Source organism: Leucoraja erinacea, chromosome 24, assembly GCF_028641065.1.
Source record: "Leucoraja erinacea ecotype New England chromosome 24, Leri_hhj_1, whole genome shotgun sequence".
In the NCBI taxonomy this organism is placed as follows: Eukaryota; Metazoa; Chordata; class Chondrichthyes; order Rajiformes; family Rajidae; genus Leucoraja; species Leucoraja erinaceus.
Window position 1 is genome coordinate 28,816,347 of NC_073400.1, and position 27,768 is coordinate 28,844,114.

A 27,768-nucleotide genomic window follows, 5' to 3' on the forward strand; every position below is an offset into this window, starting at 1 on the left:
CTGAGTTACTCCAGCATTTTGTGTCTATCTTCGGCGAAAGCCAGCATCTGGTGAATGTAACATTGTCCCGAGTGGGCGTGGGATAGTGTTGGTGTGCGGGGGGTGGTCGTGGGTCAGTACAGACTCGGCGGGCCGAAGGGCCTGTTTCCCCGTTGTATCTCTCAACTAAACCACACTACGCACCCGTCCCCTGCCGTTCATTTGCAGAAGAGCTTGAAGGGGCAGGACAATGATAGGCAGGGATGAGAGGGAGCCAATGGCAAGATGGATCGTGAAGTAGCGAGCCTTGGCAAGGGACCATATAAAAATCAGCGGAGCCACAAACTTCACCCTGAGGAGCGTTTCTAACGTGAGGGAACAAGAAGAGAGGAGCCTGCAACATGAACCTAGTCATGAAGTGGCTGATTCTTCTCTGTGGCTGCTGCATCTCACCAACGATCACCTTGAAAAGGTAGGAGGCTGCACAGAAGCCCACTGTGTGGGAAGGAACTGCAGATGCTGGTTTACACCAAAGACAGGCACAAAATGCTGGAGTAACTCAGCGGGACGGGCAGCATCTCCTGAGAGAAAGAGGAATAGGTGATGTTTCGGCTCGAGACCCTTCCTCAGACCAGTGGCTCTTCAGTCTGTGGAATTCTCTGCCTCGGAGGGCGGTGGTGGCAGGTTCTCTGGATGCTTTCAAGAGAGAGCTAGATAGGGCTCTTAAAGATATAGCGGAGTCGGGGGATATGGGGAGAAGGCAGGAACGAGGTACTGATTGGGGATGATCAGCCATGATCACATTGAATGGCGGTGCTGGCTCGAAGGGCCGAATGTCCTACTCCTGCACCTATTGCCTAATGTCTATAGTAGTCCGAAGAAGGGTCTCGAACCGAAACGTCACCTGTTCCGGTAGGGAAGGAACTGCAGATGCAGGTTTACTCCGAAGATAAGATGAAAAGTGCTGGAGTAACTCAGCGGCTCAGGCAGCATCTGCGGAGAGAAAGAGGAAAGGCCACGTTTCAGATCAAGACCTTTCTTCGGACCGGGAGAAGAGTCTCGACCCACACCGTCAGAGATGCTGCCTGACCCGCTGAGCTACTGAAGCCTACACACTTGGGAATGCTAACTGGTTGGTGACATGAAGTAAGACAGATATAGACAGCGATTACTATTATTCCAACAATCGGAGATAGACATAAAATGCTGGAGTAATGTCAGCATCTCTGGAGAAAAGGAATAGGTGACGTTTTGTGTCGGGACCTTTCTTCAGACGGAGAGATCGACAAGTCCAGAACAGGGGGCCGATGACAGATTAAATCAGCATTTGTGTCTATCTTCGGTATAAACTAACATCTGCGGATAATTTCCACATATCTTTAATCCAACTTCATTGAACTTTATATAGGTATAGATAGCGATGGAGCCACTGGTAACACTATCACCCTCAACACTATTCTCTTTATCTTGTATCTCTACACTGTGGAAGGCTTGACTGTAATGATGTATAGTCTTTTCACTGGCCAGATATCACGGTACATGTGACGAACTTAAATTAAACTAAATTAATTATTTAGGTATTCTTCTAATTATTGTGAATGTACTTAACATAAGGCAACGCAGTGGTGCAGCGGGTAGAGCTGCTGCCTCACAGCGCCGGGTTCGATCCTGACCTTGGGCGCTGTCCATGTGGAGTTTGCACGTTCCCCCCCTGCGACCACATGGGTTTCCTCCGGGTGCTCCGGTTTCCTCCCACACTCCAAAGACGTGCAGGTTTGTAGGTTAATTGGCTTGGTATAAATGTAAAAACTTGTCCCTGGTGCGGGTCGGATAGGGTTAATGTGCGGGGATCGCAGGTCGGCGCGGACTCGATGGGCCGAAGGGCCTGTTTCTGCGCTGTGTCTCTAAACTAAACTATGCTTTGCAACCAAATCATACTATGCATGAGTATAATAAAACATAAACAAGTACGAGTAGATAAAAGAGAACATTACACAAGAGTGCAGAGTGAAATGTCACAACGTTTTGGTGTTCCAGTTGCAGAGAAAGTGCAGATTTTTTTTTTTAAAGCGCAAGGTCCACAATGAGGTAGGTCGGAAGATCGGGTCTGCACCGTAGCTTATGAGAGGACTGTTCTGTAATCTGATAAGAGTGGGGATGAAGCTGTTCCTGAATCTGGTGGGTCCTGCTTTCAAGCCTTGTTATCTGTTGCTCGGTGAGAGAAGAGGGAATGACCCGGGTGAAATTGGTCCTAGATTATGTTGGCTGAGGCGGCATGAAGTGTAGATGAGAAATATATTTCATTGTCACAATGAGTTTAGTCTAATTGTATCAACTCACTTTAGAGGTACAGAAAGAGAATGGGGTTAGGAGGGAGAGATAGACCAGCCATGATTGAATGGCTGCGTAGACTTGATGGGCCGAATGGCCTAATTCCGCTCCTACCACTTCCGAACTTATGAGAAGTTTACAGGTTTGTCGGTCAATTGGCAGTTGGAGGCCACGGTGGCGCAGCGGTAGAGCTCCTGCCTTGCAGCCCTTGCAGCACCGGAGACCCGGGTTCGATCCTGACTGCGGGTGCTGTCTGTACGGAGTTTGTACGTTCTCCCCGTGACCTGCGTGGGTTTTCACCGAAACCTTTGGTTTCCTCCCACACTCCAAAGACGTACAGGTAACTAGGTAAATTGTGTAGGTAAATTGGCTTTGTAATGGTAATAAAAAAGTTGTCCCTAGTGCGTGTAGGATAGTGTTAATATTCGGTCGGCACAGACCCGATGGGCCGAAAGGCCTGTTTCCGCGTTGTATCTCTAAACTAAACTAAACTTTGGTAAAGTTATACATTGACCCTGGTGTGGTAAGACAGTTGACAATAGGTGCAGGAGTAGGCCATTCAGCCCTTCGGGCCAGTACCGCCATTCACTGTGATCATGGCTGATCATCCCCAATCAGTACCCCGTTCCTGCCTTCTCCCCATATCCCCTGACTCCGCTATCTTTAAGAGCTCTATCTGACTATCTCTTGAAAGTATCCAGAGAATCGGCCTCCACTGCCTTCTGCGGCAGAGAATTCCACAGATTCACAACTCTCTGGGTGGAAAAGTGTTTCCTCGTCTCCGTTCTAAATTGCTTACCCCTTATTATTAAACTGTGGCCCCTGGTTCTGGACTCCCTCAACATCGAGAACATGTTTTACTGCCTCTAGTGTATCCTAACACTTATATGTTTCAATAAGATCCCCTCTCATCCTCCTAAATTCCAGAGTATACAAGCCAGCCGTTCCATTCTAGTGCTAGTGTACGGGGTGATCTGTGGTCGGCATGGACTCGGTGGGCCAAAGGGCCTGTTTCCGTGCTGTATCTCTTGGGTCCAAGGTCTGCCAGGATGTCTGAAGAAGGGTTTCTGCCCGAAACGTTGCCTATTTCCTACGCTCCATAGATGCTGCTGCACCCGCTGAGTTTCTCCAGCATTTTTGTCTACCTTTGATTTTCCAGCATCTGCAGTTCCTTCTTAAACAGCCTGCCAGGATCACTTAATTCCCCACTCCCACCAATCTGTGGCTGAGAGGAATCATCAGAGCGTAAGAGCTACATTCACCCCTTTGGGTGCGTGGGAGAATTTGAAGTGGTTTTCCCCGATGCTGGCTATTTCTGGATGCCACTCTGTTACTGGGAGGAGTGAGTGCTATTTCTGTCCGGGTCTATCTCACTCACTTTACCATCTGGATGACTACTTGGTCACATCCCACTTTCTCAGCCACCAGAGCGCCCGAAACACGAGTCCATCCAAAGTGCACTTTAAGGCATGGCTGCCAAGTTTCACTGTGCTATAATCCCACCCCCCCCCCCCCCCCCCCCCCGCCCCACCCTATCACTGTCATAGAGTGATACAACGTGGAAACAGGACCTTCGGACCAACTTGCCCACACTGCCCAACATGTCCCAGCTTCTCTAGTCCCACCTGCCTGCCTGCCTTTGGCCCATATCCCTGCAAACCTGTCCTATCCATGTACCTGTCTAAAAAGGAACTGCAAATGCTGGAAAATCGAAGGTAGACAAAAGTGCTGGAGTAACTCAGCGGGTGCAGCAGCATCTGTGGAGCGAAGGAAATGGGCAACGTTTCGGGCCGAAACCCTTCTTCAGACTGATGTTGCAGGTGTTATGGGAAAACGGGGTGTTGAATGTGGATGATCAGCCATGATCACAGTTAATGGCGGTGCTGGCTCGAAAAGCCGAATGGCCTACTCCTGCACCTATTGTCTGTTGCAACTCTCAGTTTGAAGGAAGGTCTCGACCCTAAACGTCACCCATTCCTTCTCTCCATAGATACTGTCTGTCCCGCTGAGTCACTCCAGCATTTTGTGTCTGTCTTCGGCTTAATGCTCTTTCTTGGTCACCGCTTGCCCCTCATTATTCATTCGTAGATTTTGCTATCTTGTTTTTGCTCAGGCTTCATCTCCATAAAATGCCATCCATTCGCCAGACCCTGCACCAGATGGGACTGAATCCGACCGCTGTCTTTGGGGAGGGTAACAAGATGAATATACACAACGGCACATCCCCGACAATGCTGACCAACTACCTGGACGTAAGTATAGCCGCCTTAAACCCTGCCCCAGCGGGCATCATCCCCTTCATCGGTGAACATGGGCGTTACTGGCAAGGCTGACCGTCAATGCCCATCCCCATGAGATGAGGCGGTTGTCACGGTGGCGCAGCGGTAGAGTCGCTGCCTTACAACGCCGGAGACCCGGGTTCGATCCCGACCACGGGCGCTGTCCGTACGGAGTTTGTACGTTCTCCCCGCGACCTGCGTGGGTTTTCTCCGAGATCTTCGATTTCCTCCCACACTCCAAAGACGTGCGGGTTTGTAGGTTAATTGGCTTGGTCAATGTAAAAATTGCCCCTAGTGGGTGTTGGACAGTGTTGGTGTGCAGGGATCGCTGGTCGGCGCGGACCCGGTGGGCCGAAGGGCCTGTATCTCTAAACTAAACTAAAAAGAGTAGTTCAGCGCTGCTCTCTGGTTGTGGTAGGATGGTTCAGTTGCCTGATAACAGCTGGGAAGAAACTGCCCCTGAATCTGGAGGTGCGCGTTTTCACACTTCTGTAACTTTTATTCGATGGGAGAGGGGAGAAGAGGGAGTGGCCAGGGTGCGAGTCATCCTTGATTATGCTGCTGGCCTTGCCGAGGCAGCGTGAGGTGCAGATCAAAGATCCTATAGCAAGCAAGATAGTCCACTCGAAGAAAAAGACGTAGTACGGTCATGGGCAGATTCATGGGGAATTTCCGGCCCCATTTCCGTAACCGGCTTCCGTCTCCGCACCAAAGATCCCGTAGCGGCGCAAAAATATTAATGCGGAGATGGAAGCCGGTTACGGAAACATCCTCGTAAAAATAAAAGTTCTTTGGTAAAAATCTTCTCCTCATTTTCAGAATTATAATTTATTAACACAAACTGTTCCCCCGCAACGTTGATTACACTGCGGGTCGGGTCGGGTTACTGAAATGGATGGAAAAAAAGGCCCACGTTCTGCTCCGTTGCATATTACACATCAGCCCATTGCATTTAGGAGTGGTCTATCCTGCTCCGCTGTAGGGTCATTGGTGTAGATGGAGTCAATGGAAGGGAGGTCGGTTTGTGTGACGGTCCGGGCTGCGCCCACGATTCTCTGCGATTTCTTGCGGTCTTGGACTGAGCTGTTCCCAGACCAAGCAGTGATGCATCCTGCTGGATGCTGTATATAAATGCAAGGCTCTCTCTGTTCTTGTGCCTCTTCCTTTCCAGACCCAATACTTTGGGGAGATCAGCATTGGGACCCCACCACAGACCTTCAAAGTCATCTTTGACACGGGATCTGCCAATCTCTGGATACCCTCTGCCAGATGCTCATCCAGCTATGCCGTCTGTGGTAAGTGCAACGTTAAGGGCAGCGATGTTGGCCATCACTGTGGTGCAATGGGAAGGTCCCAACGGAATCGAGAGATATGTGGAGAAAGCAGGAACAGGGTACTAATTTTGGATGATCAGCCATGATCACATTGAATGGCGGTGCTGGCTCGAAGTGGCAGAATGGCCTGCTCCTGCACTTATTTTCTATGTTTCTATGCAAGTCACCAGAGTCATCCCGTTTTCACAGCAGGTCTGGAGAGATGAGTCTAGACGAGTCTGGCGTGTCCAAACCCTTAATAATCTTGTATGTTTCAATAAGACCCCCTATCATCCTTCTAAATTCCAGTGTATATCAGTGTGAGAAGATGGCTACGTGACCATTACTGACTTGAAATGTCGCCCATCCATGTTCTCCGGGGATGCTGCCTGACCCGCTGAGTTACTCCAGCAATCTGTGTCTCAATCCAATTGTTTTGTTCAGTTCAGCACCATTCAGCCACTGGATGGCGCTACCCACCAGTCGTAGGATTAGCTCGACCACAAATGTTTCCAAGTTTCCTTGCTTCTTCTGTGCAGAAGTTTTAGTTTAGTTTAGAGATACAGCGTGGAAACGGGGCCATCGGCCCACCCATGCCGACCAGCGATCACCCGTACACTAGTCTTATCCTTCACACCAGGGTCAATTTACCAAAGCCAATTAACCTACAAACCTGCACGTCTTTGGAGTGTGGGAGGAAACTGAAGATCTTGGAGAAAACCAACGCAGGTCACAGGGAGAACATGCAAACTCCGTACAGACAGCACCCGTAGTCGGGATCGAACCCGGGTCACTGGCGCTGCAAGGCAGCAACTCTACCGCTGCGCCACCGTTCCGCCCAGCTGGAGTACAGTCCTGACCTCCCATCTACCTCGTCAATGCCCTTTGAACTATCCTCAATCGGACTTCAGTGTTATATCATGCACTGAGTGCTGTGCCCGTGATCAGTTACCTGTGTACTGTGGATGGCTTGATTGTATGTGCAGTCTTTTCACTGACTCGATAGCACACAAACACAAGCTTTTCACTGCACCTTGGTACGCATGATATCATAAACTCCACTAATGAAGGGTCCCGACCCGAAATGTCGCCCATCCATGTTCTCCAAATATGCTGCTTGACCTGCTGAGTTTAGTTTGGTTTAGGTTAGAGACACAGCACGAAAACAGGCCCTTCAGCCCATCGAATCCATGCCGACCAACAATTCCCGCACCCTAATACTATCCCGCACACACCAGGGACAATTTGTAATTTTACCGAAGCCAATTAGCTGACAAACCTGTACGTCTGTGAAGTGTGGGAGGAAAACGGAGATCCCGGACAAAACCCACGCAGGTCAAGGGGGGGGGACGTACAAACTCCGTACAGACAGCACCCGTACTCGGGATCGAACCAGAGTCTCCGGCGCTGTAAGGCAGCAACTCTCCCGCTGCGCCACCGTGCCAAAGTTACTCCAGCACTTTGTGTCTTTTTTTACTTGAAAGCACTTTGTGTTATTTTTGTTTTTGTAGAATCCCATGACAGATACAACTCCTCCATGTCAACAACCTATGAAGCCAATGGAAAAGGATTTGCTATTCACTACGGAACTGGTAGTGTGAGGGGCGTTCTCAGTCAAGATATTGTGATGGTGAGAAGCAAGCAGCTGATCATGCACATCTTTCAGTGTAAAGGAGAAAGCCTTTTATTTAAGATAGTTTTGTTTAGTTTAGAGATACAGCGCGGCCCATCGGCCCACCGAGTCTGCGCCGACCAGCGATCCCCGCACACTAACACTATCCTAAACACACTTGGGAACAATCTAATTCTTAACCAATTTAACGAGCCAATTAACTTACAAACCTGCACGTCTTTGGAGTGCGGGAGGAAACTGATGATATGGGAGAAAACCCATGCACGTCACGGGGAGAACGTGCAAACTCCGTAAAGACAGCACCCGTAGTCAGGATCGAACCTGGGTCTCTGGCGCTGTGAGGCAGCAACTCTACAGCTGCGCCACCGTGCCGCCAATAGTTTCAGCAAGATCACCCCTTGTTCTTCTATACCTACGTTTTTAAGGCAGAGAATGATAGATTGTTGATTAGTGCGGGTGTCTGGGGTTATGGGGGAGAAGGCAGGAGAATAGGGTTAGGAGGGAGAGATAGATCAGCCATGATTGACTGGCGGAGTAGATTACGTCTAATTGGAATGTCCTAATTCTGTTCCTATCGTCTGAGGAAGGGTCTCGACCCGAAACATCACCAATTCCTTCTCTCCGGAGATGCTGCCCGCCCCGTTAAATTACTGCAGATTTTTGTGTCGATCTTCGGTTTAAACCAGCACTTGCAGTTCCTTCCTATTTAACGAGATGGGCAGGTGGAGTTAAATAATTGTTATTGGCAAACAAACGGTGATTAAACTTGGTGCATGCGTGCCTGGCTATCTAACACTAGAATAGTTCCTGTTTCTTGGTTGCTTGGTCCTCCAAAATTTTCCAAATGGAATTTCAACTGGAGGTGGTTGCTGGGAGGAGCGCTGACGACTGGCTGGAACGAACCCCCGCGGTCACGTGATCGAGCCAACCGATGACGAGGGTTCGAACTTCTCCAAACCACCACTGGGTGCCGCTACACCGACACTAATGAACACATGGCTTCTTGTTCGGCAGGTGGCCGATCTTCCGGTTATCCAGGTCTTTGCCGAAGCCACCTCGTTGCCTACCAACCCGTTCATCTTCGCCAAGTTCGATGGGGTGCTCGGGATGGGGTTCCAGAGCATTTCTATCGACAACATCAAACCCGTGTTTGAGCAGATCCTGGACCAACATGTCCTCAGTGAAGACGTCTTCTCAGTCTACTACAACAGGTAAGTCATAAGATACGGAACAGTGAAAACCCTGGAGCGGGCGGATCTGGAGAGGATGTTTCCACTGGTGGGAGAGTCTGGGACCGGTGTTACATGGCCTTAGCTTAGATGAAGAGGAATTTATTTAGCCGGAGGGTGGTGAATCTGTGGAACTCTTTGCCACAGACGGCAGAGACTGGCACATTCTTGCCAAGTGCCAATCGAGAATCTCAGCGGGTGAGGCAGCATCTATGGGGCGAAGGTGACGTTTCGGGTCAAGACCCTTCTTCAGACTGATGCTTCCCCCACCTCCGCATCATTCTGAAGAAGGGTCTCGACCTGTAACATCACCTATTCCTTCGCTCCATAGATGCTGCCTCACCCGCTGAGTTTCTCCAGCATTTTGGGCCACCTTCGATTTTTTTTTTCCAGCATCCGCAGTTCTTTCTTAAACATTTTAACCAATCTAGAATCTATCTATCTCTGCCTGGAAAATATCCATCGACTTGGGCTCATCAAGTGGCAATGAATTCCACAGGTTCACCACCAAAGAAATTCCACCTCGGCTCCTTCCTAAAGGAACGTCCTTTAATTCTGAGGCCCTGTTAACCTTGTGTTCTTGATTCCTGCAGGGATTCGCACCAGAAAACCGGTGGTGAACTCATCCTGGGCGGCACCGACCCGTCTTACTACACCGGAGAATTCCACTACCAGAACCTGGTGAAGAAAGGCTTCTGGCAAATCGGCATGAAGGGGTGAGCGTAGCTCTGTTGTTCTGTAGAGTTTCCCTAGTCATTCCAGAGTTTGTCATTCATTCATTCATTCATACATTCTTCCTTTCTTTCATTCATGCATTCATTGATTCATTCATTTACACATACATTCATTCACACATTCATCATTCATCATTCATTCATTCATCATTCATTCATCATACATTTATTCATTCATTCACACAATCATCCATTCATCATTCACACATGCATTCATTCATTCACACATTCATTCAATCATTCAATCATTGGTTTAGTTAAGATATACTCATCTTTTCTGTAAATGCATATCTAACTCAAGCCTATCTTTGAGTGACTGCACTCACACCTTTAGTATAAATTAGACACAAAATGCTGGAGTAACTCAGCGGGACAGGCAGCATCTATGGAGAGAAGGAATGGGTGACGTTTCGGGTCGAGACCCTTCTTCAGTTTAGTTTAGTTCAGGGATGTGGTGTGGAAACAGGCCCTTCGGCCCACGGACCAGCGATCTCCCGCCAGCTAACTCTAGTCCTACGCACTGGGGTCAATTTACAATCTTTACCAAAGCCAATTAAGTTTTAGTTTAGAGATATGGCACAGAAACAGGCCCTTGGGCCCACCGAGTCCGCGCCAACCAGCGGTCCCCGCACACTAACGCTATCCTACATAGAAACATAGAAAATAGGTGCAGGAGTAGGCCATTCGGCCCTTCGAGCCTGCACTGCCATTCAATATGATCATGGCTGATCATCCAACTCAGTATCCTGTACCTGCCTTCTCTCCATACCCCCTGATCCCCTTAGCCACAAGGGCCACATCTAACTCCCTCTTAAATACAGCCAATGAACTGGCCTCAACTATCTCAACTACACGCACTAGGCAACATTTACAATCACACCCGGCCAATTAACCTGCAAACCTTCACGTCGTTGGAGTGTGGGAGGAAACCGGAGCACCCGGAGAAAACCCACGCAGGTCACGGGGAGAACGTGCAAACTCTGCATGGACAGCACCCGTAATCAGGATTGAACCTGGGTCTCTGGCGCTGTGAGGCAGCAACTCTACTGCCCGTAGCCAGGCTTTGTTTACCAATTGAAAGATCAGTTCTCTCGAAGGAATGATGGTTTATGTTTAACTGTTCTATTCAACCAACCGTATCGGTTAATTGACACCAATCTTGTGCTTCAGGAGGCTTTATGTTTATTTTAATAATTATAAACATACTGTACTGATCCAGAACAGGAATAACAAAATGGTAAGGTCACACGGGGTTGGTCTTCATCGGTTCTAGGATCTAGCGTCATAGAATTATTCCATTCGGCCCATCAAGCCTACTCCGCCATTTATTCATGGCTGATCTATCTTTCCCTCTCCCATTCTCCTACCTTCTCCCCATAACCCCTGACGCCCGCACTAATCAAGAATCTGTCAATCTCCACCTTAAACATATTCATTGACTTGGCCTCCACAGCCGTCTGTGGCAATGAGTTCCACAGATTCACCGCCCTCAAATGTGCCTCATTTGTTTTGCCTGATGTACCTTGATGTTTTTCTACTGATTCATAGAAACATAGAAAATAGGTGCAGGAGTAGGCCATTCGGCCCTTCGAGCCTGCACCGCCATTCAATGTGATCATGGCTGATCATCCAACTCAGTATCCTGTACCTGCCTTCTCTCCATAACCCCTGATCCCTTTAGCCACAAGGGCCACATCTAACTCCCTCTTAAATATAGCCAATTCAAATTAGGTCATGTCATTAGTGATAGGAGTAGAATTAGGCCATTCGGCCCATCAAGTCTGCTCTGCCATTCAATCATGGCTGATCTATCTCTCCCTCCTAACCCCATTCTCCTGCCTTCTCCCCATAACCTCTGATGCCCGTACTAATCAAGAATCTATCTATCTCTGCCTTAGAAATATTCATTGACTTGGCCTCCACAGCCGTCTGTGGCCATGAGTTCCACAGATTCACCGCCATCTAACAGTAATCATTAACTGGTGGGCACTGATTGTAATAAATCGTCCGTGTAGGTAGGAACTGCAGACGCTGGTTTAAACCGAAGACAGACCGCAAAAAGCCGGGAGTAACCCGGCGGGTGGGGCAGCCTCCCTGGAGAACAGGAACCGGTAACGTTTCGGGTCGGGGACCCAAGGTCAGACTGAGGGTCAGGGGAAAGGGGAACGAGAGACTTATTCTCTGGTTGGGTCAAATGGATGGAAGATATGGCAAAAAGCGACGATGATCGACAAAATGTGGAGCCCACAATGGTCCATTGTTGGCTGTGGGATCGGTGATAACGAGCGTACAGACAGTGGAACTCAACAAATAAATCACCTCTTAACCACCTCGAACACCAATGAGGCGTGGCCTTTGTATCTTGCTCCTCCAACACCAAACAATCAAAGTCTCAAATAGTTTGCATTTATATATCTACGTAATCTAGTAAAATCATTGACCCTGCCGCCAATGCAATCCGTTGAATTGATGATAACGTCCAGTGGATAATTAGTTATTGTTCCCAGGGTAATTTGTTTAAGCAATTTTACTAATCGTGAGGGGAAAAAACATTGGAAAGTGTGAAGATGAGGTTGCTCCAATGATCCTTCTTGTCGTCAGTTAAACAAGCGGTTTGTTTTTGGAGTCCAAGCAGCAATCTGAAGAGGCCAGAAGAAGGGTCCGGGCCCACATTGTCACCTGTCACCTGCCCATGTCCTCCAGAGATGCTGCCCGACCCGCTGAGTTACTCCAGCACTTTGTGTCTATCTTTGATGCCTATGAAGGATGGTGTCGGTGTGGGACCAGGGTTTGGTGATCCTCTGCTAAAACCTTTAGAAACATTGAAAATAGGTGCAGGAATAGGCCATTCGGCCCTTCGAGCCAGCACCGCCATTCAATATGATCATGGCTGATCATCCAAAATTAGTACCCCGTTCCTGCTTTCTCCGCATATCTCTTGATTCCGTTAGCCCTAAGAGTTAAATCCAACTCTCTTGAAAACATCCAGTGAATTGGCCTCCACTGCCTTCTGTGGCGGAGAATTCCACAGATTCACAACTCTCTGGGTGAAACGTTATGTCGTTATGTCTTGTGTTAGAGTTGTGTTGAACTAAGAGTTAGCAACCTTTGCTGCACCAATCAACATATCTATTGCATGCATGAGATGTCCTTTTAGTTTAGTTTAGAGATACAGCGTGGAAACAGGCCCTTCGGCCCACCCAGTCTGCCCCAACCGATAGATCCCCACACATTAACACTACCCTACACTCTCTAGGGATGATTTACACATAGCAAGTCAATTAACCTGCAAACCTGTACGTCTTTGGAGTGTGGGAGGAAACCGAAGAACTCTGGGAAAACCCGCGCAGGTCACAGGGAGAACGTGCAAACTCCACACAGACAGCGCACATAGTAGTCGGGATCGAACCCGGGTCTTTGGCGCTGTGAGGCAGCAATTCTACCGCTGCGCCACCATGCTGCCCTAAATCATGTGGGGTAAAGAGCCAAGAGCAAGGGAATGTATCTAGCTTAGATGGGGCCATCTTAAATTCAAGATTCAAGAGAGTTTATTGTCATGTGTCCCAGATAGGACAATGAAATTCTTGCTTTGCTTCAGCACAACAGAACATAGTAGGCATTGACTACAGAACAGATCAGTGTGTCCATATACCATTATATAAATATATACACACATGAATAAATAAACAGAAAAAGTGCAAATAAACAGATAATGGTCTATTAATGTTCAGAGTTTTGTTTCAGTTGAGTTTATTAGCCTGATGGCTGTGGGGAAGTAGCTATTCCTTAACCTGGACGTTGCAGTCTTCAGGCTCATGTACCTTCTACCTGAAGGTAGCAGGATATCTTAGCATGGAAAAGATGGGCCAAAGGGCCTGTTGCTGTGCCGTATGACTGACTCCATCAAGCGATATTGTGAAACTTGATCTTGGACCACGCAATCATTGCTGGTCCAGTCAATGACTAACTAGGTGGCTGTACAATATATGGTAGGCTACAATAGTACATTGAATGTGAATCGATTCATACAACATGAAAACGTATCCCTCCTCTCATGTGCATCAAGATGCCCCATCAAACCTCGTACCATTTGCCTGTTTGAAGAAGGGTCTCGACCCGAAACGTCACCCATTCCTTCTCTCCAGAGATGCTGCCTGTCCCGCTGAGCTACTCCAGCATTTTGGGTCTACATCCCATTTGGCCCAAATCCCTCTAAACCTTTCCTATCACTGTAGGTCTCGGCAAGGCCACCAACATAATAGAGGGCGAGTCTCACCCCCCCCTCACTCCCTCTTCTCCCCTCTTCCATCAGGCAAGAGGTACAGAATTGTCAAAACGCACACCTCCAGATTCGGGGACAGTTTCTTCCCAGCTGTTATCAAGCAGCTGAACCTTCCTATCACAAACTAGAGAGCGGACCTGACCTACCATCTACCCCATTGAAACATAGAAACATAGAAAATAGGTGCAGGAGTAGTCCATTCGGCCCTTCGAGCCAGCACCACCATTCAGTATGATCATCCAAAATCAGTACCCCATTCTGGCTTTTCCCCCATATCCCTTGATTCCTTTAGACCAAAGAGCTAGATCTAACTTTCTCTTGAAAACATCCAATGAATTGGCCTCCACTGCCTTCTGTGGCAGTGAATTCCACAGATTCACAACTCTCTGGGTGAAAAGGTTTTTCCTAAATGGCCCACCCCTTATTTTTAAACTGTGATCCCTGGTTCTGGACTCCCCCAAACATTGGAAACATTTTTCCTGCATCTACCCTGTCCAAACCTCTAAGAATGTTATATGTTTCTATAAGGTCCCGTCTCATCCTTCTAAATTTCAGTGAATGCAAGCCCAGTCGACCCATTCTTTCTTCATATGTCAGACCTGCCATCCCAGGAATTAACCTGGTGAACCTACGCTGAACTCCCTCAATAGCAAGAATGTGCTTCCTCAAATTAGGAGACCCAAATTGCATATACTACCCCAGGTGTGGTCTTACCAGGGCCCTGTACAACTGCAGTGGGACCTCCTTGCTCCTAAACTCAAATCCTCTTGCAATGAAGGCCAATATGTCATTAGCTTTCTTCACTACCTTCTGTACCTGCATGCTTAGTTTCAGTGACTGATGTACACGCACACCCAGGTCTCGTTGCACCTCCCTTTCTCCTAATCTGACACCATTTGGATAATAATCTGCCTTCCTGTTCCTTGCCACCAAAGTGGATAACCTCACATTTTTCCACATTATACTGTATCTGCCATGCATCTGCCCACTCACCCAACCTGTCCAAGTCACCCTGCAGCCTCATGGCATCCTCATCGCAGCTCGCACTGCCACCCAGCTTTGTGTCATCCGCAAACTTAGAGATGTTACATTTAATTATCTCGTCTAAATCGTTAATATACTGTATATTGTAAACAACTGGGGTCCCGGCACCAAGCCTTGTGGCACCCCACTTCCTGTCTGCCAGCCAGTTCTCTACCCAAGTCAATACCCTACCCCCAATATCCTGTGCTCTTATTTTGCACACTAATCTCTTGTGTGGGACCTAGTTAAAGGCTTTTTGAAAGTCCATATACACCACATCCACTGGCTCTCCCTTATCCATTCTACTTGTTACATCCTCAAAAAATTCCAAAAGATTAGTCAAGAATGATTTACCCTTCATAAATCCATGCTGACTTTGACCGATCCTGTCACTGCTTGCTATAAATGCGCTGCTATAACGTCTTTCATAATCAATTCCAGCATCTTCCCCACTACCCATGTAAGATTAACTGGTCTATAATTCCCCGTTTTCTCTCTCCCTCCTTCCTTAAAAAGCGGAGTTACATTGGCTACCCTCCAGCCCACAGGAACTGATCCAGAGTTGTGAGAACATTCAGGTCCTAGGGATTTATCTGCCTTCAGTCCCAACAATTTGCCTAACACCATTTCCTGACTAGTGTGGATTCCCTTCAGTTCCTCCCTCCCACTAGATCCTCGGTCCCCAGTATTTCCGGGAGATTGTTTGTGTCTTCCTCGGTGAAGACAGAACCAAAGTACTCGTTTAACTGTTCTGTCATTCCCTTGTTTCCCATTATAAATCCACCTGTCTCCGACTGTAAGGGACCTACATTCATCTTCACTAATCTTTTCCTTTTTACATACCTAAAGAAACGTTTACAGTCAGTTTTTATATCCCCGCAAGCTTTCTCTCATGCTCCCTCCCCCCCCCCCCCCCCCTCTTAATTAACCCCTTTGTCTTCCTCTGTTGAGTTCTAGATGTTACTGATTTGGTTGGCCAAATCTATATGTACATTAAAGATTGAAGGCCTTTGGACAATCTTTCATTGGTCTTTGAGCTTGTTCTTGCACTAAATGTCATTCCCTTTGTCCTGGATGGCTTGACTGCAATGCGCTGTATAGTGGCACGGTGGCACAGCGGTAGAGTTGCTGCCTCGTATAGCCAGAGGCCCGGGTTCGAACCTGACCATGGGTGCAGTCTGTACAGAGTTTGTACGTTCTCCCTGTGACTGCGTGGGTTTTCTCCGGGTGCTCCAGTTTCATCTATGCCCTCGGGTCCTAGCTTCTTACTCAAGTTCAAGTTCAAGTTCACGTTTATTGCCACATGCACCAATTGGTACACAGTGAGATTTGAGTTACCATGCACCCATACGAATAAAAAGAACACAATACACAATGGAGTTTAACATGAACATTCACCACACAGCGGAATCAACGTTCCCACACTGTAATGGAAGGCAATAAAGTCCAGTCATCTTCCTCTTTGTCCACCCGTGGTCGGGGCCATTGAACCCTCTGCAGTCGCCGTTACGGACGGCCCGATGTACAAGCCCTCTCGCCGGGATGATCGGAACTCCGACGTCGAGATGGAGGAACACACTCTGCGGCTTGGAGTTCCCGAATCGGGAGTCAGAGGTTATGGGGAGAAGGCAGTAGAATGGGGTTAGGAGGGAGAGATAAATCAGCCATGATTGAATGGCGGAGAAGTCTTGATAACAATAGTCAATAGGTGCAGGAGTAGGCCATTCGGCCCTTCGAGCCAGCACCGCCATTCTATGTGATCATGGCTGATCATCCCCAATCAGTACCCCGTTCCTGCCTTCTCCCCATATCCCCTGACTCCACTATTTTTAAGAGCCCTATCTAGCTCTCACTTGAAAGCATCCAGAGAACCGGCCTCCACCGCCCTCTGAGGCAGCGAATCCCACAGACTCACCACTCTCTGTGAGAAAAAGTGTTTCCTCGTCTCTGTTCTAAATGGCTTACTCCTTATTCTTAAACTGTGTGTGGCCCCTGGCTCTGGACTCCCCCAACATCGGGAACATGTTTCCTGCCTCTAGCGTGTCCAAGCCCTTAACAATCTTACATGTTTCAATGAGATACCTTCTCATCCTTCTAAACTCCAGAGTGTACAAGCCATGATGGGCCGAATAGCCTAATTCTACTCCTATCCCTGATGACCTTATGCCCTTAACTTAGACCGAGGTTCCTAACTTTGATTTCATCATTGCTGGTGGAAGGGAATCTGCCTTGCATTAATTTCTGTTTTCCTTTCTTGCCTCCAGAATTTCCATCGACGGGGAACTAACTCTGTGCACTAATGGGTGTGCTGCCATTGTAGACACGGGTTCATCCTACATCAGTGGGCCGGCTGCAGATATCTTGACCATAGTCAATGCCATCGGGGCCACGCTGCTGCCAGAGAGACCGGTAAGTCTTCCATCGGGCACTGGTAGTTCGTTCGGCATGGTTCTCTGCATGAAAGTCGCAATCCAAGTGGTTGGTGTGGTGTCGAAGGCATTTGACGCGCTTGCCTTCATTGGGAAAGATATTGAGTATAAACAAATATTTTTCTTATCGAGTCCACACACACAAGATTAGATGTTACGTACACAAAATTGCTGGAGAAACTCAGCGGGTGCAGCAGCATCTATGGAGCGAAGGAAATAGGCGACGTTTCGGGCCGAAACCCTTCAGCCAGAGCTAAACTCACTTCTCAGCATCTGCATACAATGGTGTCTGTCTTGTTGCTTCTTATGCATCTTGTGCGTGGTGGTAGAAAAATTGGTTGAACCAGGGTCGCGATGTATCGCTCGTTCCTTGACCCCAGAATAAAAAATTGGGACATCATGCTCCAGCTGGTACAAGTCATTTGTTAGACCACACCATGGGTAAGCGGACACCATATGACCATAGAGTGCTCATCGAGTCGTAGAGTGATACAGTGTGGAAACAGGCCCTTCGACCTAACTTGCCCATGCTGGCCAACAAGTCCCATCTACACTAGACCCACCCAGTCTGTGTTTGGCCCATACCCCCCTAAGCCCATCCTGGACAGTTTCCCCATCCACTTCTGCTTCCCCAGCTACAAGCCGGATGTCATTAAGTTGGAAAGGGTACACCAGAGGTGATTCACCAGGATGCCACCTGGATTTACCGGGTTGAGTTTAGTTACCGTGCCACCACCACCCCTGGCAATGCGTTCCAGCCCCCACCACTCTCTGCCCTACACATCTCCATTAAACTTCTCCCTCCACTCCAGCACTTTGTGTCTTGTTTTGTAAACAGCATCTGCAGTTCCCTGTGTCTAGACAATAGACAATAGGCGCAGGAGTAGGCCATTTGGCCCTTCGAGCCAGCACTAGTAAGTGTTATAATTGTTTCAGTTCTCACAGCAGAGGTTGACTAGGGGTGGCTCAGCGGTAGAGTTGCTGCCTTACAGTTACAGGGACCCAGGTTCGATCCTGACTACGGGCGCTGTCTGTACGGAGTTTGTATGCGTTTTCCCCGTGATCTGCGTGGGTTTTCTCCAGGATCTCAGGTTTCCTCCCACCACTCTAAGGATGTCTATGTTTTTGGTCAATTGGCTTGGTACAATTGTGAATTATCCTGTGTGTGTGTGTGTGTTGGATAGAGTAGGTGTGCGGGGATCTTTGATCAGTGGGACGAAGGCCTGTTTCAACGCTGTATCTTTAAACTAAACTAAATTAATCTAAACTAAACCAAACTAAAGGTATGAAAGTAATAACGCTTGAGTTAGATAGCTATTTACAGAAAAGAGGAGTATATATTGTAGATAGACACAAAATGCTGGAGTTTGAGGAATTCTTGAGGAATTTGAGGAAGGACATTCTTGCTATTGAGGGAGTGCAGCCTAGGTTTACAAGGTTAATTCCCGGGATGGCGGGACTGTCATATGCTGAGAGAATGGAGCGGCTGGGCTTGTACACTCTGGAGTTTAGACGGATGAGAGGGAATCTCATTGAAACATATAAGATTGTTAAGGACTTGGACACGCTAGAGGCAGGAAACATGTTCCCGATGTTGGGGGAGTCCAGAACCAGGGGTCACAGTTTAAGAATAAGGAGTAAGCCATTTAGAATGGAGACAAGGAAACATTTTTTCTCACAGAGAGTGGTGAGTGTGGAATTCTCTGCCTCAGAGGGCCTCTGGATTCTTTCAAGAGAGAGCTAGAAAGGGCTCTTAAAATTAGTGGTATGGGGATATGGGGAGAAGGCAGGAACGGGGTACTGATTGGGGATGATCAGCCATGATCACATTGAATGGCGGTGCTGGCTCGAAGGGCCAAATGGCCTACTCCTGCACCTGTTGTCTATTCAATTCAATTCAATTCAATTCAACTTTAATGTCATCGCACAAAATACAAGTATCAGTACAACGAAATGCAGTTTTGCGTCAGTCCGTAGTAGTTGTACATAAAGAGAAAAAACAAGAAAAAAATAGAAAGAGAGAAGATACAGAATAATCAGGAAATACAGAATGATTAAACAAAGGGGGACGGAGGGACCAGAGAAGTCTATCGTCGGGACTCCGAGTTCAGCAGTGTGATTGTGTTGTTATAGAAGCTTTTCCTCATCCTGCTGGTACGTGACCTGAGGCTCCTGTACCGCCTCCCTGATGGGAGGAGGGCAAACAGTCCATGGTTGGGGTGTGAGGGGTCTTTGATGATCTTCCCAGCCCGTCTCAGACACCGTTTTCGGTGGAGGGCATCCATGGCAGGGAGCGGGGCACCGATGATGTGCTGCGCGGTTTTCACCACCCGTTGTAGTGCCTTCCTGTCCGCAGCAGTGCAGCTGCTGTACCATACCGTGAAGCAGGTGGTCAGGATACTCTCTATGGTACAGCAGTAAAAGTTGGTCAGGATCTGGGGGGACAGGTGGGCTTTCTTGAGCCTCCTAAGGAAGTAAAGGCGCTGCTGTGCCTTTTTGATCAGCTTGGAGGTGTTGAGGGACCAGGACAAGTCCTCCAAGATATGCACTCCGAGGAATTTATAGCTGGAGACGCGCTCCACCTCAGTCCCGTTGATATGGATGGCGGTATGACTGCCTCCTCTGGTCTGCCTGAAGTCGACAATAATCTCCTTCGTCTTTTTGGAGTTGAGGATGAGGTTATTGTCGGCACACCAGGTGGTCAGGTGCTGGATCTCATCCCTGTAGGCTGACTCATCGTTGTCGCTGATCAGTCCTACTACCGTGGTATCGTCAGCAAACTTAATAATGGCGTTGGATCTGTACTTTGGGATGCAGTCGTGGGTGAAGAGGGAGTAGAGGAGAGGGCTGAGCACACAGCCCTGTGGCACTCCGGTGTTCAGTGTTATAGTGGAGGAGGTGAGGTTATTGACCCTAACAGACTGTGGTCTGTTAGTGAGGAAGTCCAATGTCCAGTTGCAGAGGGAGGTGGAGATGCCAAGTCCACTGAGTTTGGTGATCAAGCTGGCTGGGATGACGGTGTTAAAGGCAGAGCTGAAATCAATGAACAGCAACCTGATGTAGGAGTTGTTGTAGTCCAGGTGGGTCAGGGCAGAGTGTAGGGCCGCCGATATGGCGTCCTCTGTAGACCTGTTGGTCCGGTAGGCAAACTGATGGGGGTCCAGTGTGGGGGGGAGGCTGGCTTTGAGGTGAGCCAAGATCAGCCGCTCAAAGCACTTTGCAATGACAGGGGTGAGTGCCACTGGGCGGAAATCGTTGAGACTCCCTGTAGCTGACTGTTTGGGCACTGGCACGATGGTTGATGTCTTGAGGCAAGTGGGGACAACACCCTGGGCCAGTGAGAGATTGAAAATGTCGGCGAGGACTGGGGATAGTTGTCCAGCACATGCCCGAAGCACCCGGCCAGGGATGCCATCGGGGCCGGCAGCTTTGCGCTCATTCACCTTGCTCAGTGCATCTTGTACAGCAGAGGTGGAGAGGCTGAGAGGTTGTTCATTCGGGGGTGGAGCAACTTTAATGGCTGGGGTTTTGTTGTCTCGGTCAAAGCGAGCATAGAAGTGGTTTAGCTCATCAGGCAGGGTGTCGTTGTCTGGGGGAGGGGTGTTAACTTTCTGATAATCGGCAAGGGATTTGATTCCTTGCCACATGCGCCTGGGGTCAGAGTTGTTGTGGAAATGCTCCTCAATCCGCCGTTTATGATTTAGTTTAGCAGTCCTAATTCCCCTTTTCAGATTGGCCCTGGATGAGCTGTATCCCTCAGCGTCGCCAGATCTGAAAGCGGCATCGCGAGCCTTCAGTAGGAGTCTGACCTCCCTGCTCATCCACGGCTTCTGGTTAGGGAAAGTCTTTATCTCCTTGTGGGTAGTGACATTATCGGTACAGAATTTTATATAGTCCAGAACTGTTGAGGTGTATGAGTTGATGTCCACTTGTGAATTGGAGGTGGACTGAGTAGCAAAGAGACTCCAGTCTGTCTGCTGAAACTGCTCCTGTAAGTCAGAGACAGCCCCCTCAGGCCAGACCTTCACTGTCCTCATGGTAGGTTTCACACGTCTGATCAGAGGTGTGTATTTGGGGAGCAGGAACAGGGAGAGGTGGTCAGACTGTCCAAGGTGGGGGAGGGGGAGGGCTTTGTAGGCTTCAGTGATATTAGTGTAAACTAAGTCCAGACATTGTTTCCTCTGGTTGGGCAGAAAACATGCTGATGGAACCTGGGGAGTACAGTTTTAAGGTCGGAGTGGTTGAAATCACCCGCAACAATAAATGCCCCCTCTGGGTGGGCAGATAGATGTTTGCTGATAGTCTATTGCCTATTGTCTAACTCAGCGGGACAGGCAGCATCTCCGGAGAGAAGGAAGACGTTTCGGGTCGAGCCTCAGACTGTCTGAAGAAGGGTCTCGGCCCGAAATGTCGCCCATTCCTTCCCTCCAGAGATGCTGCCTGCCCCGCTGAGCCACTCCAGCATTTTGCGTCTATCTTCAGAGTAAACCGGCATCTGCAGTTCCTTCCTACACATTGCGCATACTTTATTATCAATGAAACTTTAAAAGGTGCCGACCAAGCAGCAAAGTAATCACGATGACCAAAATAAAAACAAGGTTGCTGTTTTTTCTCTTGCCGACAAACATGCGCGAAAAGTTAACATTTACCAAATCTGCCGTCTATAATTGATATTTTAACTCACATGATCAGCAACTGTGTCTGTGACAGATTTTTATTCATTAATCAGAAATGCGGTTCCTTTCATCTGGGTTCCAAATTTGCCACACGTGAGTGCATCAGACAATGCAGTTGTATATTCCCCACATGATCAAAACCAATGAGCAAGTTTCCTTGTAGCCAGGCAGTCCAGCACCATTTGCTTTATTTATTTATTTCTCCATTCAGTTTGCGGTGTCCGAGTGTCGCCAATCCCCAAATTGCTCTTCAGCGGTCACCCTTTTATGCCCCTGTCCCACTTAGGCAACCTGAATGGAGACCTCTGGAGACTTTGCGCCCCACACAAGGTTCCCATGCGGTTCCCGGAGGTTGCAGGTGGTTGCCGGAGGTTGCAGGTAGTGGAAGCAGGTGGGGAGACTGACAAAAACCTCCGGGAACCGCACGGAAACCTTGGGTGGGGCGCAAAGTCTCCAGAGGTTTCCATTCAGATTTCCTAAGTGGGACAGGGGCATTATTCTACATCTATCCTACACGCAGGCAGCGACTCTACCACTGCGCCACTGAGCACCTATTTCTACCTTGGGGGGGGGGGGGGGGGGGGGGGGGGGGGGGGGGGGGGGGGGGGGATGGTTCTGACTGTCTACCCTAGTGGAGTAAAGGGATATGGGGAGAAGGCATACACGGGTTATTGATAGGGGACGATCTGCCATGATCACAATGAATGGTGGTGCTGGCTCGAAGGGCCGAATGGCCTCCTCCTGCACCTTTTTGCTATGTTCTGCCTCTCATAATTTTATATACCCTCCTCAACCTCTGCGCTTCATAGAAAACAACCTCTGTCCAACCTCTTCTGATAGCTCGTTCCTTCTGATACAAGCAGTATTTTGCTAAGCCTCTTCTGCACCTTCTTCAAAGCCTCCACATCTTTCTTGTAATGGGGCGACCAGAACTCCAAATGGGGCCCAACCAAAGACCTACAAAACTACAACTGCTCTGGAATTTAGAAGGATGAGAGGGTATCTTCTCGAAACATATACGATTATTAAGGGTTTGGACACACGATCGAGGCAGGAAACATGTTCCTGATGTTGGGGGAGTCCAGAACCAGGGGTCACGGTTTAAGAATAAGGGGTAGGCCATTTAGAACGGAGACGAGGAAACACTTTTTCACACAGAGAGTGGTGAGTCTGTGGAATTCTCTGCCTCAGAGGGTGGTGGAGGCCGGTTCTCTGGATACTTTCAAGAGAGAGCTAGATAGGGCTCTTAAAGATAGCGGAGTCGGGGGATATGGGGAGAAAGCAGGAGCGGGGTACTGATTGGGGATGATCAGCCATGATCACATTGAATGGCAATGTTGGCTCAAAGGGCCGAATGGCCTACTCCTGCACCTAATGTCTATTGTCTATTGAGATGCTGCCTGTCCCGCTGAGTTCCTTCAGTATTTTGTGTGTATATAGGGTTTGTAGGTTGTTGTTCTCTGTAAACTGCCCCTACTGTGCAGAGTGGACAGTAGATGAGAAGGTGGGTTGACGTCAACTTATTCGGACCAGGTAATCGATGGGCGGGCAGGGACCTGGTGGGGCCGAAGGGCCTGTTTGCACACTGTATCTCTCAATGAATCAATCAAAACTCTGTCCTAATCATTCCAGAAAACAGAAGCTAGCAAAAGTCAAACTGAAACAAAAAACTGGATGTTGGAAAAGGGAAGTAAAGTGAGATAATGCTGGAGGTTCTACTGACTGAAGGGGAAAAAATACCCAGAAACTATAAAAGATAGAAGACTGAATGAATAAAATAAAAAAATGACCATGAAAATCCAGTCTGAAGAAGGGTTTCGACCCGAAACGTCGCCTATTTCCTTCCCTCCGTAGATGCTGCCTCACCCGCAGAGTTTCTCCAGCATTTTTGGCAACCTATTAAAATCTAAGCTCTTCCCATCTCCCCACTCTAACCGGTGCAGCGGTAGAGTTGCTGCCTCACAGCGCCATAGACCCAGGTTCGTTCCTGACCACAGGTGCTGCCTGTACGGAGTTTGCAGGTTCTCCCCGTGACCTGCGTGGGTTTTCTTCATGGGCTCAGTTTTGTTTTTCTTCCCCCGCACTCCAAAGATCTGCAGGTTTGTAGATTAGCCGGCTTCAGTAAAAAATCGTAAATTATCCCTGTTAGTGTATGGGGCGGCAAGCTGGTTGGCACGGACTCGGTGGGCCGAATGGCCTGTTTCCGGCGCTGTTTCAACTCTAAAGTCTAAAGTAAAGTCTAAAGTTGAAGCATTTGAAATTGAAAAATACCTATTCCTTAATTGATGGAGAGGGGAGGAAGCACATTGTGTTGGAAGGAGCTGTGGATGCTGGTTTAAACCGAAGATAGACACAAAATGCTGGAGTAACTCAGCAAGTCAGGAGAAATGGGTGTCGTTTTCGCATCGCGACCCTTCTTCAGACTGAGAGTCAGGGGAACGAGAGATATCGATGGTACTTGGGGCGAATGAAAGGAGAGTCGGGGGAAGAGCGAGAATGGATTGATGCACAGCAGGAGGAAGATGGAAGAAAGGTCATGTTAAGGTGTTGCAAATCTAACCTGGATGTTCCACTCTTCATTTCATGTGCAGTTTACCGTTGACTGCGACAAAATCCATACCTTGCCTCACATCTCGTTCAACCTAGGAGGAAAGAATTACCTGATGAAGGGGGAGGACTACATTATGAAGGTGAGTTCCCATTATGTGTGGATGCGATGTTGAGGTGATGGATGCGGTTGTTTGTGCCAGGAACCTGCGGCTCCATCTTGTTGCAACGCAGGGCATGTGTTTAGAGACACAACGTGGAAATGATCCCATCCGTACCCCGACCATTCTCTCGGAGGGGGGTGGGTGTATGCAACAAACTTCTTCTCTTGTCTGTGGAATTCTCTGCCTCAGAGGGCGATGGATGCAGGTTCTCTGGATGCTTTCATGAGCTAGATAGGGCTCTTAAAAATAGCGGGAGTCAGGGGATATGGGGAGAAGGCAGGAACGGGGCACTGATTGGGGATGATCAGCCATGATCACATTGAATGGCGGTGCTGGCTCGAAGGGCCAAATGACCTACTCCTGCACCTATTGTCTATTGTCTATTGTTTATTTTCGAGTCCATCTTCCATGTTACAAATGTTGGCCTCGCTGTCATCGTCCGTCCTGAAAAGGGCGCGAGCTTCCGGCGACAATCAGTGGGAGCCGTCACTTGTCGCAATAGATGATGGTGGTGGCGGAATTAGCTCGGGATACTTCCAGTTTCCAGCCCCCCCCCCCCCGCGATGTGAACTCTTCTGCTACGGGGCCTGCGACGAACAGCCAGAGGCGGTAGTTGAGATTTGTGGGTGGATTGGCTCAGTATTATTGTAAATTGTCCTGAGTGCGTGCAGCGTAGTGTTAGCGTGCGGGGATCGCTGGTCAGCGTGAACTCGATGGGCCTAAGGACCTGTTTTCCACCTGACGGAAACGCTTTCTTTAGACATTCGACATACGGTGTGGAAACCAACCCTTCGGCCCACTGAGTCCATGCTGGCCAGCGATCCCTGTACACTAGCACCATCCTACACACTAGGGTCAATTTCCAATTATCAGAAACCAATTACACCTGCAAACCTGTACGTCTTGGGAGTGTGGGAGGAAACCGGAGCACCCGGAGAAAACCCACGCGGTCACGGGGAGAACGTACAAACTCTGTACAGACAGCGCCCATGGTCAGGATCGAAACAAGTTTCGTGATTAGTTCGGGTGTCGGGGGTTACGGGGAGAAACGCAGGAGAATGGGGCTAGGAGGGAGAGATAGATCAGCCATGATTTAATGGCGGAGTAGACTTGATGGGCCGAATGGCCTAATTCTGCTCCGATCACATGATCTTCTGGTCTCCGTCGCTGTGAGGCAGCGACTCTACTGCTGCACCACCGTGCCGCCCAGCGAGGAGGATCTAGGTTTGGGAAGATTGTGTCGCAAGCGGTCTAACGGCGGCTCGTCCTCGTTTGCAGGAGTCTCAATACGGGGTGGAGGTGTGCACCGTTGCCTTTGAAGGGCGTGACATCGCTCCACCAACTGGGCCTCTGTGGGTCCTTGGTGCCAGCTTCATCAGCCGATACTACACCGAGTTCGACCACAAGAACCACAGAATAGGCTTTGCCCAGGCGGTTTAAGCCAGGACGAGGCGAGACCTCCCACGGCAAACCTCGGTGACGGTGCCATTCACTTTCACACGGTTCGTGCCGCGGCAGGTCAACTTTCACGCCTGGAGCCGGCAACACGACGGCATGATCCAAATGAGGGCACAGGCATGAGACAAAGTGGTTTAGTACCTTCCACTGGTCTTACACTTCCCAATAATCGATATTGTTATTATTAATGTTTTATGTGTCACTCTATGCCATGTTGTCACTTGCGGGCGGAGCACCAAGGCAAATTCCTTGTATGTGAATACTTGGCCAATAAACTTATTCATTCATTCATTCAATGTATTTAATCACTAGTTTAGTTTAGTTTAGAAATACAGTGTGGAAACAAGCCCTTCGGCCCTCCCGAGTCCATGCCGACCAGCGATCCCGCACTCTATCCTAAACAGTGAAAAGCAACGATACATACAGCACATAAAATAAAATTTAACATAAACATCCGCCACAGTGGAATCAACATTCCCCACTGTGATGGAAGGCAATAAAGTTCAGTCATCTTCCTCCTTGGTGGTGGTCGGGGCCTTTGGTTTAGTTAAAGAGATACAGCATGGAAACAGGCCCTTCGGCCCAACCGAGTCTAACACTCACTAGGGACAGTTTAACTTTATAGTTTAAGTTAAATTCATGAAGGGTTCAGGCAGATAGTAACATTTGGGGGAAGGGTCAAGGACAAAAAAATAAAAATAAAAAATAAAAAAGTCAGGGTGATATGATTAGTTTTGCGTACTAGCCAGGGTATGCAAAGAAGGGCCACATAAAGGGCGTCAACTAAGTTACAAAGTATCCCACGCCACCAGGTCCTCCTTTGTTCTTCCCTCCTCCCCCCTCCTCCCCCTCCCCCCCTCCCCCACCCCCCCCCTCCCCCTCACAGTGATTCCCCACCTGGGGAAGCTGTGGGTGGGTCTGGGTCTCATAGAAACATAGAAACATAGAAATTAGGTGCAGGAGTAGGCCATTCGGCCCTTCGAGCCTGCACCGCCATTCAATATGATCATGGCTGATCATCCAACTCAGTATCCCGTACCTGCCTTCTCTCCATACCCCCTGATCCCCTTAGCCACAAGGGCCACATCTAACTCCCTCTTAAATATAGCCAATGAAGTGGCCTCAACTACCCTCTGTGGCAGAGAGTTCCAGAGATTCACCACTCTCTGCGTGAAAAAAGTTCTTCTCATCTCGGTTTTAAAGGATTTCCCCTTTATCCTTAAGCTGTGACCCCTTGTCCTGGACTTCCCTAACATCGGGAACAATCTTCCTGCATCTAGCCTGTCCAACCCCTTAAGAATTTTGTAAGTTTCTCTCAATCTTCTAAATTCTAGAGAGTATAAACCAAGTCTATCCAGTCTTTCTTCATAAGACAGTCCTGACATCCCAGGAATCAGTCTGGTGAACCGTCTCTGCACTCCCTCTATGGCAATAATGTCCCTCCTCAGATTTGGAGACCAAAACTGTACGCAATACTCCAGGTGTGGTCTCACCAAGACCCTGTACAACTGCAGTAGAACCTCTCTGCTCCTATACTCAAATCCTTTTGCAATGAAAGCTAACATACCATTCGCTTTCTTTACTGCCTGCTGCACCTGCATGCCTACCTTCAATGACTGGTGTACCATGACACCCAGGTCTCGCTGCATCTCCCCCTTTCCCAATCGGCCACCATTTAGATAGTTCCTCAT

General features: G+C 48.7%; 1 protein-coding gene across 1 annotated transcript; it reads left to right on the top strand.

The window, feature by feature from the left end:
• Nucleotides 1-207: 207 nt before the first annotated feature.
• ren (renin) lies at nt 208-26,888 on the top strand. Its single transcript, XM_055654911.1, has 9 exons — nt 208-451; nt 4,424-4,562; nt 5,761-5,884; nt 7,414-7,532; nt 8,550-8,746; nt 9,358-9,480; nt 17,068-17,212; nt 24,500-24,598; nt 25,898-26,888. The coding sequence occupies exons 1-9, from the start codon at nt 381-383 to the stop codon at nt 26,057-26,059; spliced, it is 1,179 nt and encodes a 392-aa protein (XP_055510886.1). The 5' UTR covers nt 208-380; the 3' UTR covers nt 26,060-26,888.
• The last annotated feature ends 880 nt before the right edge of the window (nt 26,889-27,768 follow it).